This window comes from Pseudorasbora parva, chromosome 12 (assembly GCF_024679245.1).
Source record: "Pseudorasbora parva isolate DD20220531a chromosome 12, ASM2467924v1, whole genome shotgun sequence".
Taxonomy (NCBI): domain Eukaryota; kingdom Metazoa; phylum Chordata; class Actinopteri; order Cypriniformes; family Gobionidae; genus Pseudorasbora; species Pseudorasbora parva.
The window spans coordinates 11,640,819-11,655,601 of NC_090183.1; the positions used below are offsets into that span (position 1 = coordinate 11,640,819).

The 14,783-nt window shown below is 36.4% G+C and overlaps 1 protein-coding gene across 1 annotated transcript; it reads left to right on the plus strand.

The window, feature by feature from the left end:
• The first annotated feature begins 393 nt into the window (after positions 1 to 393).
• cyp20a1 (cytochrome P450, family 20, subfamily A, polypeptide 1) lies at positions 394 to 14,697 on the plus strand. The gene is made up of 13 exons (XM_067458301.1): positions 394 to 601; positions 883 to 932; positions 1,014 to 1,180; positions 1,975 to 2,120; positions 2,368 to 2,535; positions 2,646 to 2,724; positions 2,815 to 2,918; positions 3,024 to 3,078; positions 5,376 to 5,496; positions 11,679 to 11,790; positions 12,080 to 12,144; positions 12,250 to 12,339; positions 14,271 to 14,697. The coding sequence occupies exons 1-13, from the start codon at positions 530 to 532 to the stop codon at positions 14,419 to 14,421; spliced, it is 1,380 nt and encodes a 459-aa protein (XP_067314402.1). The 5' UTR covers positions 394 to 529; the 3' UTR covers positions 14,422 to 14,697.
• Positions 14,698 to 14,783: the final 86 nt, after the last annotated feature.

Consider the following 14,783-nt stretch of genomic DNA (forward strand, 5'->3'; position numbering starts at 1 on the left):
TAACAAACCCATGTGGTAAAAGTTGGGTGCGTCTCAATCTGGTCTCAATCAGCTCCCTAGTTCAGTAGTCAGGGCACTGATCAGGGAGTCAGCCCAATGACTTATGTCCTGATCAGTGCCCTGACTACTGAACTAGGGAGCTGATCGAGACGTAGGCGTTATTTTATACCAGCCCCGACATTCACAATTTTACTAAAACCTCTATTTCAAATAAAAAAATACCTATAATACACAACCAAGAACGTATATTTAACAAGGCTCAAACAATACGTTTTATATATATCTGTGGTACATGTGGTAAAAAAAAAAAACCCAACTTTTTTTTTAAATGAATCCAAATGTCCCTAAAAACAACCCATCCAATATGCGATTGATTGTTTTAGCCTTGTTTACAGGATGTGTAGTTGCGCACCGATCTACAGGGGCGCAGGTTTCTGATGGTCACTGTAGACGTGGATTGTTAGCTACTAGTTCACTGAACAGATTCATTGCATTTATGACGAACTGTAGACATTTCTGAAAAGCAAATATGCTGGATTTTGCTATATTTGCAGTGACATTTGTCATTATCCTCATCGGTGCCGTGCTGTATTTGTATCCGGTGATTTTATTACATTATCTGATCAGTCTTGCGAACTGTTGTGTAGTTTGTTGTAATACTGTTTTATATAAATTATATGTTTGGTTTCAATTACGACCTCCTGCCTTTATACGGTAGTCATTTGACTACTTTTAAATGTTACTGAGAAAATGCATTTGTCTCAAAAAGAAAACTTTGAAATGTGGTTGGAGTCAGCCCTTAAAACTGCCATACTTTGCTGTCAAAGTATTTTTATATTTCAAATATGTATGTATTAACCCTACGTGTTGTTTTATTGTCAGTCATCTAGACGAGCCTCTGGTGTACCTGGACTAAACCCCACAGAGGAGAAGTTAGTAATTTAAGATACCCTCCTCTTTCCTTTCAATTTCTGGTCAGTTTTTCCAACAAACAACGCTCTTCTCTTTTCCAGAGATGGGAATCTACAAGACATAGTGAGCAAAGGAAGCCTTCATGAGTTCCTGGTGGGTCTTCATGATGAGTTCGGGTCTGTGGCATCTTTCTGGTTTGGTGGGAGACCAGTTGTCAGCCTGGGCGCAGTGGACCAACTGCGACAACACATCAACCCAAACAGGACCAGTGAGTAGCTTTTTATAAAAAAATAATGAAGCTCTGAATTTAAAGGAATAGATTTCAAAAATGAAATTCATCACCATTTACTCACCCTCATGTTGTTCAAAACCTGTATGAGTTTCTTTCTTGTGTTTGCGTTCAACAGAAGAAACTCATACAGGTTTGGAACAACTTGAGGGCAAGTAACTGATAACAAAAAGTTAATTTTTGAGTGAATTATTGAGTTAATTTAATGAAATTCACATATTTGGTCATAAACTGATAAATGATATATTACTTGTTTGATTCATTTTATATATATATAATAATAATAATAGATTTTATTTATAATGCACTTTTCATTCCGAAGAATCTCAAAGTGCAACAAAGGGAAAAAAAAAAAAAAAAAGACTGACAAGTAAAAATATAGAATACTACAAACAATCAAGCTGTATTATCCGCATCATTACTCCAGACTTCAGTGTCACATGATCCTTCAAAAATCGTTCTGATATGCTGATTTGCTGCTCAGGAAACGTTTCATATTATCAATGCTGAAATGTTTTTTTGTGTTGCTTAATAATTATGAGGAAACTGTGACAAATGAGTTATTTGAAATTAAAATCTTTTGTAACACTAGTATAAATGTTGATCAGTTTAATGAATTCTTGCTGAATAAAAGGTTTAATTTCGTTTTAAAAAACAACTACTTTCTAACCTTAAACTTATGAACAGCAGTGTATAAAATAGCATAAAGTCCTTTGTTGTGCACATTCATATGCATGATTTATCTAACACGTATGTTTTTACCCTTTCCTTAGCGGATTCCTTTGAGACAATGCTCAAGTCGCTGCTTGGTTACCAGTCAGGTTCAGGAGTGGGAGTGACTGATTCAATGATACGAAAAAAAGTGTATGAGGGAGCTATCAATAAAACCTTGGAGAACAACTTCCCTGTATTGCTTCAGGTCGGTGGAGGAGTTTATTTATATATATATTTTTCAATATTAGGACCAACAGCAACAAAGTTCTTTTCAATACATTAATCTGACCCAATGATATTTGCCTTACACTAGGATTCTTGAATTGTTTCTGATATTACACAATTATTTTATTTTATTTTTTCATATGATGAACAATACTGAATATAAAGATTATAGAAGAAAGTGTCCTATATTTGTTTATGGACATGTTATTCCCATCTTTTTTTTTTAGCTGGTGGAGGAGCTGGTTGATAAGTGGGCATCTTATCCTGAATCACAGCACACGCCACTTTGTGCACATCTACTTGGATTGGCTATGAAGTCTGTCACTCAGCTTGCCATGGGGAGTCGCTTCCAGGATGATGCTGAGGTCATTCGGTTTCGTAAGAATCATGAAGCGGTGAGCGTTCATTAGTAGTTATATTTAGCATTGTGTATATCAAAAATATATTTTAAACAAATAAAAAGGTGAGATTTGACATAAATGTATACAATTTTGAATTTGAATAGATCTGGTCAGAAATCGGTAAAGGTTATCTGGATGGATCCCTAGAGAAGAGTTCTAGCAGAAAGGCCCACTATGAGAGTGGTAAGAAGGCAGCTCAGCAGCGTTTTTAATTCGCTGACATTATTGTTGATAGTTCAATGTCAATTGATAATGTGGGTTTGTTATTTGCAGCTTTGGCTGAGATGGAGTCAGTGTTGAAATCTGTAGCAAAACAGAGAGCTGGGCAATCATCTTTCGTTAACTATTTACTACAGGCCAATCTGACAGAGCGGCAGGTGACATCTCAACACATTTTTAAAATGGGGATACTGGCTTATATAATATAAGTTTTAAACAAAAAAGGATGGTACTCTACTAAATGTGTTTTTTGCCGTGTTCAGGTGATGGAAGACGGTATGGTTTTTACTCTAGCTGGCTGTGTCATCACTGCTAACTGTGAGTTGTTTCAGTTTCTCCTTTGTATAGCTCCAGTGTTATTTTACTGTTATTTATATACTTTTACACACATAACATATATATATATATATATATATATATATATATATATATATATATATATATATATATATATATATATATGTTATGTGTGTAAAAGTATATAAATAACAGTAAAATAACACATATATATATATATATACACACCATGGGGAGTCGCTTCCAGGATGATGCTGAGGTCATTCGGTTTCGTAAGAATCATGAAGCGGTGAGCGTTCATTAGTAGTTATATTTAGCATTGTGTATATCAAAAAAACAAACAAACAAAAAAAAAAAAAAAAAAATATATATATATATATATATATATATATATATATATATATATATATATTAATCGATAAAATTAATAAAAACCGATCAATAATGATAAAATCGAGTGTAGGTTTGGCGATTGCCAGGAGAACGGTACTTGCCTGACTGCATTGTGCCAAATGTAAAGTTTGGTGTAGGGGGGATTGTGGAGTGGGTTGTTTTTCAGGGGTTGGGCTTGGCCCCTTAGTTCCAGTGAACAAAAAAGTTTTAGTTTAACTTAATGATATTGGGCCTCATTCTTTCGTAAATATATGAGCAAATTCTGAGTAATTTGCGCGTAAAATGGACCTTTACGAAAACTCTCCTCCAGATTCACAAACGCTTTGTATACCACGGATTCGTTAGTTTAACGTGTGTATATTAGTGAATTTCAAAAATGCGTAAATCATAGACCGTAAAAAAATATGGACGACTCGACATCATCCGTTTCCGCTTGCCATATTTGAAGCTTTCAGGCAGCCTTGCACGGCGCGGACATCTTGGGACCGAGTCTGCGCAGTAGCGATTTCGGGACCGGAGTTGCGCAGGAAGTAGAGCAGGAAGTACAGTCGCGATATCAAAAGCCCGCCCACACTCTCGCAGATGCAGAACAATTAATTATGTTGGTGTGAAATAAACAGTTATGGAAATGTAGAAATTAAAGCTAAAGCTCTAATCTGCTCCCAAAATTTTTGAAAAAAGTCCGTTAGTGCCTCAGTGACAACTTCACTCAGAGAAGCCGTCAGTCTCAGCTGTCAATCATGACGTCACACACCCCGTTTTTATAGCATCAAATAACTAACTCAAACTAAACTTATTTTTAAAACGAACACCTGAAATGATCGTGATGATAACTGCCTTCAGTGACATAAACTAACTTTGGGGGAAAACATTTTTTTAAGTGTAATTTTATTATTTAGTTTGCCTCGCGTCCATTAGAAAACACAGAGGGGCGGCTATACTGGGACCGGTCACCGGGGGGCGATCGAGGCGCGAAAGCTTCAGTAAATGAGAGGGAGACTGCAGGCTTGGCGTAAATAGGATGCGCGTGCACGCTCATTCATAATTAGTATAATCCATGAGTTACAACTGCAAATGACACGACCAGGAATGCTGTGGACTCTTCTGGACTTCTTTTTCAGGTTTGGCTCCAGGAGTTTGCATAAATGTTGAAGAGACTAATTGGCCATATGACTAGCGATAAATATTAAATTATCGTGTGTCCACCAAAGCATGTTTTTGCCAGCTAAAGACCTGGTGCTCTTCTGAAAACGGCCAGCTGGCGGTGCTTGAAAGCGCTTTGCAAGGGCAGCGTTGAGATACTTTGATACAGAATATCCATGGCAGTATGTTTTACTACTAGTATCTCATTTTAAAGAATATTACTGAATTTAGAAATGCAGTAAAAAGCAGTATTAACTGTTATTAATGTTGTTCGGTTGGTGTACAAGTGGGATGATTGGTCGGTGTAGTTTTTGTCCTGCCCCTCCTCCACTGTGATTGGACGGCCTGGTAAAAAATGACAGTGACAAGCGCTGCCTATTGCCCAACGTTAAACAATACAAACAAAACAAAAAAGATGGGGCAAATCAACTTTTGAAATATTATCATGGTAGGCCTGCCCTACATAGTGCATCAAAATGCATTGTCATCAGTTTGCCTAAATTAGAACACAGTGTTTTACGCACCATTTACACGTGGTAGGGAGCAGGTGTAAATTTCTTTCGTACCAACTAACATTTTGAAAATGCGAACATTTTCGTAAAAACGAAAATTTATGTAAGAGCGGCTTTATGAACGATTTACACACACATTCGTTCTGCTTGTGTTTCATGAATGAGGCCCATTAACCCAATGTAGCTCTTCTGTTTCACTTCAATGTTTGCATTTCTGTTATTCCTATCTGTATTTCATGTTGATTCTTATTTTTATAATTTATTTCCCAGTGTGCGTCTGGGCAGTTCACTTCCTATCAGTCTCAGATGCAGTGCAGGACCGGCTCTATCATGAACTTGTTGAAGTGCTCGGAGAGGAACCAGTTTCCCTAGAGAAGATACCACAGCTTAGGTGAGTCATAGCTATATGACTATATATATATATATATATATATATATATATATATATATATATATATATATATATATATATATATATAATTTTATACATTGAGTATAAATATACCATATATATATACCACAGACCACAGATCACAGTTTTAAACTGTTTTAAACAGTTTTAGCACCCCCTGCTGGTCTCACTATCCCCTCTACCAGCAGCAACCTAGTTTTCCCAGTTGGTCTCCCATCCAGGTACCTACCAGGCTCAGCCCTGCTTAGCTTCAGTGGGAAACCAATCTTGGGCTACAGAGTGATATGGTTGGTGCTTTATCATGGCACCTGTTAGTGGGTGGGATATATTATGCAGCAAGTGAACATTTTGTACTCAATGTTGATATATTAGAAGCAGAAAAAATGGGCAAGTGTAAGGATTTGAGTGAGTTTGACAAGGGTCAAATTGTGATGACTAGATGACTGGGTCAGAGCATCTCCAAAACTGCAGCTCTTGTGGGGTGTTCCCGGTCTGCAGTGGTCAGTATCTATTAAAAGTGCTCCAAGGAAGGAACAGTGGTGAACCAGCGACAGGGTGGTGCTTTGGGCAATGTTCTGCTGGGAAACTTTGAGTTCTGGCATCCATGTGGATGTTACTTTGACACGTATCACCTACCTAAGCATTGTTGCGGACCATGTCACTCTCTTATGGTAACGGTATTCGCTTGTGGCTGTTGCCTCTTTCAGCTGGATAATGTGCCCTGCCACAAAGCAAAAATAGTTCAGGAGTGGTTTGAGGAGCACAACAAAGAGTTTGAGGTGTTTACCTAGCCTCGAAATTCCCCAGATCTCAATCCAAGTCCGATCCATGGACGCCCCACCTCACAACTTCCAGGACTTAAAGGATCTGTTGCTAACATCTTGGTGCCAGATACCACAGCACACATTCAGGGGCTTAGTGGAGTCCATATATATAGGGATGCAACAATACAGTTAGTCCACGGTTCAATACATACCTCGGTGTTCGGTTCGGTTCGTTTTTTGCCAATGTCACGTGACTTCATCAGTTTGGCAGTTTGACACGTGATCCAAATCATGAATCAATAAGCTGATTAAAGACCGTTTAAATCTTTATTTGAGGTTTGAAAATAAATGCGGAAGAGAAGACAATGCTGAATAAAGTGGTAGTTTTTGTTATTTTTGGACAAAAATGTATTTTCGATGCTTCAAGAGGTTCTAACTAACTAACTGATGACTACTTTGATGATGTTTTTATTCCCTTTATGGATATATATTATACATAAGTTATTACTTTATTCAAGAGCAATGAGTGATTTTTCTCTTTGATTTAGCTGTTTTATTTACATAATTTTAGAGCTGAACTGTCCCTTTAAGGACAAGTGTTCACTATCACTAGGCTGCTGCTAAGACCTGCTCGCATCTCGTATACAGACACACGCGATTTTACTTTCACTTTAGACATAACCGATTGTGTTTATATATGTTAAAGATTTAGTTCACCCAAAAATGAAATTTATGTCATTAATGACTCTCCCTAATGTCGTTCCACACCCGTAAGACCTCCGTTCATCTTCAGAACACAGTTTAAGATGTTTTATATTTGGTCCGAGAGCGTATCTAAGTGTATGCACACTTTACTGTCCATGTCCAGAAAGAGAATAAAAACATCATCAAAGTAGTCCATATGTGACATCAGTTAGTTAATTAGAATCTCTAGAAGCTTCGAAAATACATTTTGGTCCAAAAATAACAAAAACTACGACTTTATTCAGCATTGTCTTCTCTTCCTGGTTTGTTTTCAATCCGCAAATAAAGATTCAAACGGTCACGAATCAGCAGATTGATTCAAGATTCCGATCGCGTGTCAAACTGCTGAAATCACGTGACATTGGCAATCCGAATCATTAATCATTCTGCTGATTCACCGTTTGAATATGTTAAATATGTTAAATTGTTCTCTAATATCTAAATAGATGGTATGTGGCTTATTTAAGGTCAAAAATTGTCCAGATACAGTTTTACAGGTCCATTTACAACCCTATAAATTGCCCCTAGGATGTAATGCTCTGTTTTTGCCTTATTTGGAAGGGTCATGAATATTAATGCAGAGTTCTGCTCTGATTGGCTGTTTCACTCCACTGCTGCTCAATGACAGCTAACACATCTATACCATCCGTCATGGCAATGATTTTACAATGATAGCTTCTCAAATTTGAGTCACGAACTGAACTGGGTAGCAAGTCAATATGTTGTTCACAGAAACGTTACAGTTTGACAGTAGAGTACGGACTTAAAAGTCGATTTATTTAGCCAAACAAAGTAATGTAGAAGCCATTATTTCAGTTCTCAAAAATGTATATTTATTTAACAAATTGACTAAGCCTTGTCAAATGACTATCGTTTCAACTGAAGAAGGTGAAGTTAGTTACAAGGCTCGACTGAGCGATCTGCAAGCAACTAAACTTTAGTAGTAAACGTAGTTTGTTTCTGAGTTTTGTGTTAATGATGAAATATAGGCTAATTTAGATTTCAATCCATCAAAAGGGATCGACATACCTATCTACTGTTATATTTTATGACAACACTGGCAGGAAATAATATAAACCTTTGCTATATTGCCCCAGGGTGTTGCGGTATCCAATTGTCATCATAAACATCAGCCATGACTGTTGACATTGTTGATCTGTGGGAAGGCTATGAAAAGTCCTCACTTCCCCTGCACAGCCTGGAACATGACATTTATTTCCATGATCTGCCGTTTTCGTTATCCTCGCGTGACGCTTGTTTATCTGCTGAACTGATAATTCAGATGCGCAGTTCCGCCTGAAAATTAACATGGGCTGACATGCAAATGTTGGGGGCATACATATTAATGATCTCAGCAATTGCGTCACAGTTGGAGTTATGTTGAAAATAGCCTGTTTTTCCGTAGTGTTTTTCACAAACGAGATTTACATATTAAGGAGGAGGTGTTTGAGACTCACTTTTTTTGTGATGTCCATGTACTGAACTCTTGTTATTTAGCTATGGCAAGGTTAATTAAATTTTTCCTTCTAGGGCACATTTAAGATATGTCACTGCAAGTCTGGGACTAGGCTTAAGGCTTGACTGTGAAACCGGGGATAATGTTTTTTTTTTTTCTTTCTCTAAGGCACATTTATAAAAGCTACTTAAATGTCTTAATTGAACTAAGGCCTAATCCTGCCCTGTCTGTGAAACCAAGCCTAAACATTTTCATAAGTGGACAAAAAAAGAGCTTTTTTTAGTCAAAAGACACTGTATTTATAAATCTTTCTTTTTCTCTGTACATATACCACCAAGGGGTATTTGTGTGGCAATAAACACCTTGCAGGTTAAACTGGAAATCTTTTTTTTGTTTTTTTCAAAATAATTTAAGCGGAAGACCACAATTGAAACATCAAACAGAATGATGAGGACAATCCAGAGTTTTTGTTTTTCAACAAAGACATTTTTTTTAAATATGTGACCCCGTCTGTGAAACCCCGGCTAAACTCGCAAAATTTAATTATGAGATAATGATCGGAAAGTGCCATAGCCATAATAATTACGAAAATAGGTAATTTGTGTTATTGCTGTTAATGATAAATTATACCAAGGGATTTGAGATACAATACTCAATTTTTAATTCATAACATTATAATTACTGAAATTAGTGATTTTATTGACACTACACTTTATACTTTTGCACAAAAAACATATCCAATACCTTGCATCGCGGTTTATCGCACATCTGATGACACATCTTTAATATGGATTGTAACTTGAAAATAATGCTTTATGTATGTTTCTGTCGATTGATTAAAGTGCTGGCTCCTTGGTGATACATTACAACAGCGATAATAATAAAAGAAGTGGGCAAAACGGTCGATCTGTGTAAACTTTGTTTAATGCATGTGAGTGCTGCCGTATCTTCGAATATGAATACGGGTGTAGAGCCAGAAGACGCGATTGAGAACTCGCGTGCGATCGCGATGTAAGAAGATTTGTCTCTGAGCGGCCATCCGAAAGTGCACATGCACGTCTCAGCGCAACTATTGAGTTCTCTTTCAAGTCTTTCGCTTGAACGGACAAACTCACACAAGAGGTAGCCTATGTCAACATGTCCATCTTGATGAGTATCCAAGCAGACATAGTCTGAATATGCCTTAAGTGAACATACAGTCGAGAAAGCGACACCCCATGGGTCTTAAAGGGGCAGTAGTCTTTACTGCTGTCTGTTTAATGTCAAAAAGATAAAGAATCACTCACTGCTCTTGATTGAATAGCTTTTGTAAGTTTAATAAGGATTCATATTTAATTTAAACAGTTAAATATGCAGTAATTTTTCATTTTATTACTTTATTCAGTTTCTCTAGCCTACCTAAAACTGTTAGACCTACCTGAAAAGCATTATTTTATTAGTTGCCTATCTTTGCGCAACAGTAATTATTTGTGCTGCTGCTTGTATTTAAGTTATTTGTTCTTATTTGTTTTATTTATTTTTTGACAGTAGTCCTTTTTTCCATGAACATAGCAAATACCGAACCATACAGAAACCGCGAACCTGAAACTGTCAACCTAAAACCGTGATACAAACTGAATCGTGAGCAATCGGTACCGTTACACCCCTAGCGTAACGTATGGGAGGGGGTGCCACAAAATTAAGAACATTTTCAAAGGGCGCCATGACTGAAAAAAGGTTGGGAAACACTGGATTAATGAATTAAGTTATCTAGGCTATTTGACATGGCAGCACTTAAACGCAAGCAGGAACAGAAAATAGCTGATTGCTTAAACAGCTTTTCCAATATTAATCTCGGTGGAATTACCATGAATAATGATAAAACCAGTTTATTGAAGAAAGTGCAGGTTTGGAACAACATGAGGGTAAATAAATGATGACAGAATTTTCATTTTTGGGTGAACTATCCCTCTATTTTTTTCTTCTTCTCCAGTATTGTACTTAATGTTACATAGTAGCCCAGTAAAATAATTTAAGTTAGGGGTTTTCTACTGAAATGTAATATATTCATTAATTTATATATTAATGACTTTTTCCATGGATATTTAATTTTATTAATAAAGTTATACAAATAATTTCAATTAATTGACTTGGTAATTGTTGCTACAATTAAGCTCTTGTACCCCCAATTCGTTTGAATGTTTTTGTGTTTTATGGACATACGCATCATAAAATAGGCCTGTTTTACAAAACTTTAAGAATATTCCCATAAATGTGTCATATATCACTGAAAATGGGAGAATCTTAGCTTTAATGTGGTATATGGCTCATATTCAGGATAATTATGCATCAAATGGGTTGCAGTTTTAAAAATAAGCTTGTGTTTACATTGGAATTTCTCAAAAACATGATTTTCTGAGCCGGAAATTCAGCAAATCTTTAACGTAGCCATACTCTTCAATTTTAGAGATATTAAGGTTATATTTTAACAGAATGTTCTTTACATTATGTAGGATGATTTTATGTAGAAAACAGTGAATCACAAAAAATGACTTTAGCTGGGTTTTCACAGAGAGTAATGAGAATCAATAATATATATTGATCAGTATAATCATGACAGTTTAGGATGTAAACAAGGATTATTTAGAGTTTAAGTAATGAAACAGAACCGTGTCTGGCCTGAAAATAACGGAACAGGTGGTTTATTTGCAGCTCAGCATAACTGCAAGATTTGTTTGAGTGAATATTAGCTGACCAGAAATATAACTTAAGTTCTGAAGTAATACTTTCTGAATTCTAGCCAATTTACCATTCCACACAAAAGAAGTAACTTTTGGGCAAAAACAAGGGAATGCATTTAAATTTAAGAAATGCATTTAGGTAAGATATTCATTTTCACAATGTTAATTCTTCCTATGGCAAGATTGCACCAACTTTTAAGTCTTTTGTTTAATTAATTCAGTTTTAGATTTAGGAGGGAAAACAGATGGCAAGGTATTGTGACATTAATCCCAAAATACTAATCCCAGAGCTACTCCGTTTTAATGAAACAGGACTTTTGAAGGCGCAGATCCTGTGCATTAATAGGGTTTACCCTTGCTCTTTTGAAGGTTCATTTTGTAGCCTGAAAAATTCATCAGATTTTTTCAACAGAGATTGATTAGATTAGAAACACATAACATGGAAATCATCATTCTTGTTCACATCTTACCCACCAGATACTGCCAGCAGGTGCTGAATGAAACCGTCCGCACAGCCAAACTGACACCCATGGCTGCCAGATTACAGGAGGTGGAGGGGAAGGTGGACCAACATGTCATCCCCAAAGAAGTAAGAACAGGCCTTTCTCATTACCAGGCCCACACAATAACAACAACAAAAAAAAGGTTTAAGTGCCAGTCATTCACAAATGTCTACACACACACTGCCTACTACAAATACTACCCACTGCATGTACATTTTATTAAAGGTTTTGGTAAATTTTGCTTTTAGATATTGCTAATTATATCTAATTTAGTCACTTGTGCTGTGACTTGCCTATAATGTTATTAATAAAATAGCTTGACTTTGAGAGTGGAGAGGCATGCTAACAAGACTTCTTGTTCTGTGATGTTTGTAGACATTGGTTATCTATGCCCTGGGTGTCGTCCTTCAAGACGCAGATACTTGGTCACTTCCATACAGGTAGGGTATGTTTGTGTGTGTTGTTCATCATGTTGTTCATCCTATATAAGGTTGTGAACGGTTCATGGTTTGCTAGTATTCTTATCAGTTTGTCTTCCTTGACAGGTTTAATCCAGACAGATTTGGTGATGAGTCGGTAATGAAGAGCTTCTCATTGCTTGGGTTTTCAGGGAGTCAGGCCTGCCCTGAACTAAGGTACAAAGAAATGCAGATATTATCTTAAAGGGATAGTTAATCTAAAAATGATAGTTCTGTCATAATTTACTCACCCCAAGTTGTTCCAAACCTGTATGAATTTCTGCCTTCTGAACACAAAAGTGTTCTGAACATTTCTGAACACAAAAGTTGATATTTTGATAAATATGGGTACCCAAACAGTTGATGGGCCCCATTGATTTCCATAGTATTTTTTCCATACTATGGAAGTCATTGGGGACCCCATAAACTGTTGTGTACCCATATTCTTCAAAATATCAACTTTTGTGTTCAGCAGTAGAAAGGAATTCATGCAGGTTTGGAACAACTTGAACGTGAGTAAATGATGTCAGACCTTAAATTTTGGGGTGATCCGTCCCTAGTAAATAGCTATCAAATAGATCACACAAAATAAGTTTGTCGTTTACTCACCCTTGTTTCTTTCCAAACCTGTATGACTTTTCTTTTTTCCTGTGTAAAACAAAATGTTATTTGGCAGAATGTTCAGGCTGCTATATTTCATAAAAGTGAATGGCACTTAGGTCTGTAAAGCTCCAAAAGGACAAACAAGTCCCATAAAAGTAGTCCATATTGAGTCCTACTGTCCGGTGTTTCTCAACCTTTTCAACTCCAAGGCCCTCCATTGTCTAATATTCAATTTAAGAGTGGAGACCATATTCAAAGGCTGTTATGACAAAAAAAAACAAAAAAAATCATATTATATTTGCACAAACACATACAAATTCTGTCATTCTAGAAGTTTCAAGAACTGAATGTTTTTCACTGTTTACGCTCGCTTACAGTCGCTAGTGATTATGAGATAAGTTCTTTATATTTTACTCAAATTTCTTAGCAGTTAAATATTTAAGAGCTTGAGATGACAAAAAAATAATTATATTCACTATAGAAATTTCAATTACTTTTCCAATTCTAGAAATGAGACTTCCAGGTTTTCCAAGACAGTGGAAAATCTGGTTATTAAAGTGTCCCATTATGCTATTTTATAGGTTACTATTTATTTCAAAACTTTAGGTATTTAGTTTTGAAGTTCTCGTACAAGCCAAGGTCAAAAAACACTTCGATTTCTTATACATTGCAGCATCGCCTCTTTTCTCACAGTGTCTGAAACGGTTTCTGAGAGCTCTGACTGGTCAGATGGCCAGTAGTGAAAAATAGTCTGTAGTGATTGGTCTGCTGCTTACAGCATGTGTCGGAAACTAAAGTAATATGAACAGTAAGAGTGGTATCAATTCAAGCTGAGTCCTCATCCTTTGGAAGTGCATGCAAAGTGGATTTGGTTTTGCAGTGCAGAAAACAACTTCTCGACATGTCAATAACATGAACCAAACTTTTCTAGGCCTCAGCTTTAACTACAGTGTCTGAGGGCGGGTCAAAGTAGACATTCATGGGCAGCCAATGAACACCATACAATGGCATTATGCAAATGTGTTGACTCTGTTCTTTCTTTTAGGAGAGAATAATTTCCTTTATCGAGCAGACCTTTTACATTCACAAACAGCTATATAACACACATACATAACACATGACAGATCTGGAAAAGTATAATAAGGACACTTTTAAAAAAAAATGCCTTTGAGAGAATTAATTAAAATAAGTATATCACTTTATATCTTCATTTTTAGCCATTTTACAGTATTTTATTTTAAAACTTTTTTATTTTATAATTTTAAGCCATCTTGCGCCCCCTTTTTGAGTGGGTTGTTCCCCCCAGCACCCTTGGTTAAGAACCACTTTTATAAACGTATAGAACATTCTGCTAAATATCTTTTTTTATTGTGCTGTCAAAGATTTTAATCAACATGAGGGTGCTTAACTGATGGCCAAATTTTCATTGTTGGGTGAACTATTCCTTTAGGAAACATTCAAATGTCATGTAGTTCACAAATCTTCTCTTCTCTTCCTCTCTTTAGATTTGCATATACTGTGGCCACAGTGCTGCTCAGTACGTTGGTGCGCAGGTTGAAACTGCACAAGGTGAAAGGGCAGGTGGTCGAGGCCAGGTATGAGCTGGTGACCACACCCAAAGATGACACCTGGATCACAGTCAGCAAGAGGAACTGATGGACTCATATCTCACATCCCTGACAGCCCCTACTGGGAAATGTGAATTATACATTGGCAATGGCAAGTGCTCCACATTGTATGGGGATGCAATTGATAAGATCAATGTGATGTCATTTAGAAACAGTCCAGGATATTAAAACTATGCCACTGTTTTTGAGCCTCTTTCTGTCAAAATGCCACAGACAACATTTCATTTACGATGAACAAAAGAACGATGTTTAAATCATATCTTTTAACTGAAATCTTTCAATACTAATAAAAAAAGAAAAAGTATATCTGTCTGTCTGTCTATTTTTGTCCATCCATCCATCTCTATTTATATTGACCAAATTGTGAAACCCATTATTCTCAGGCATAAA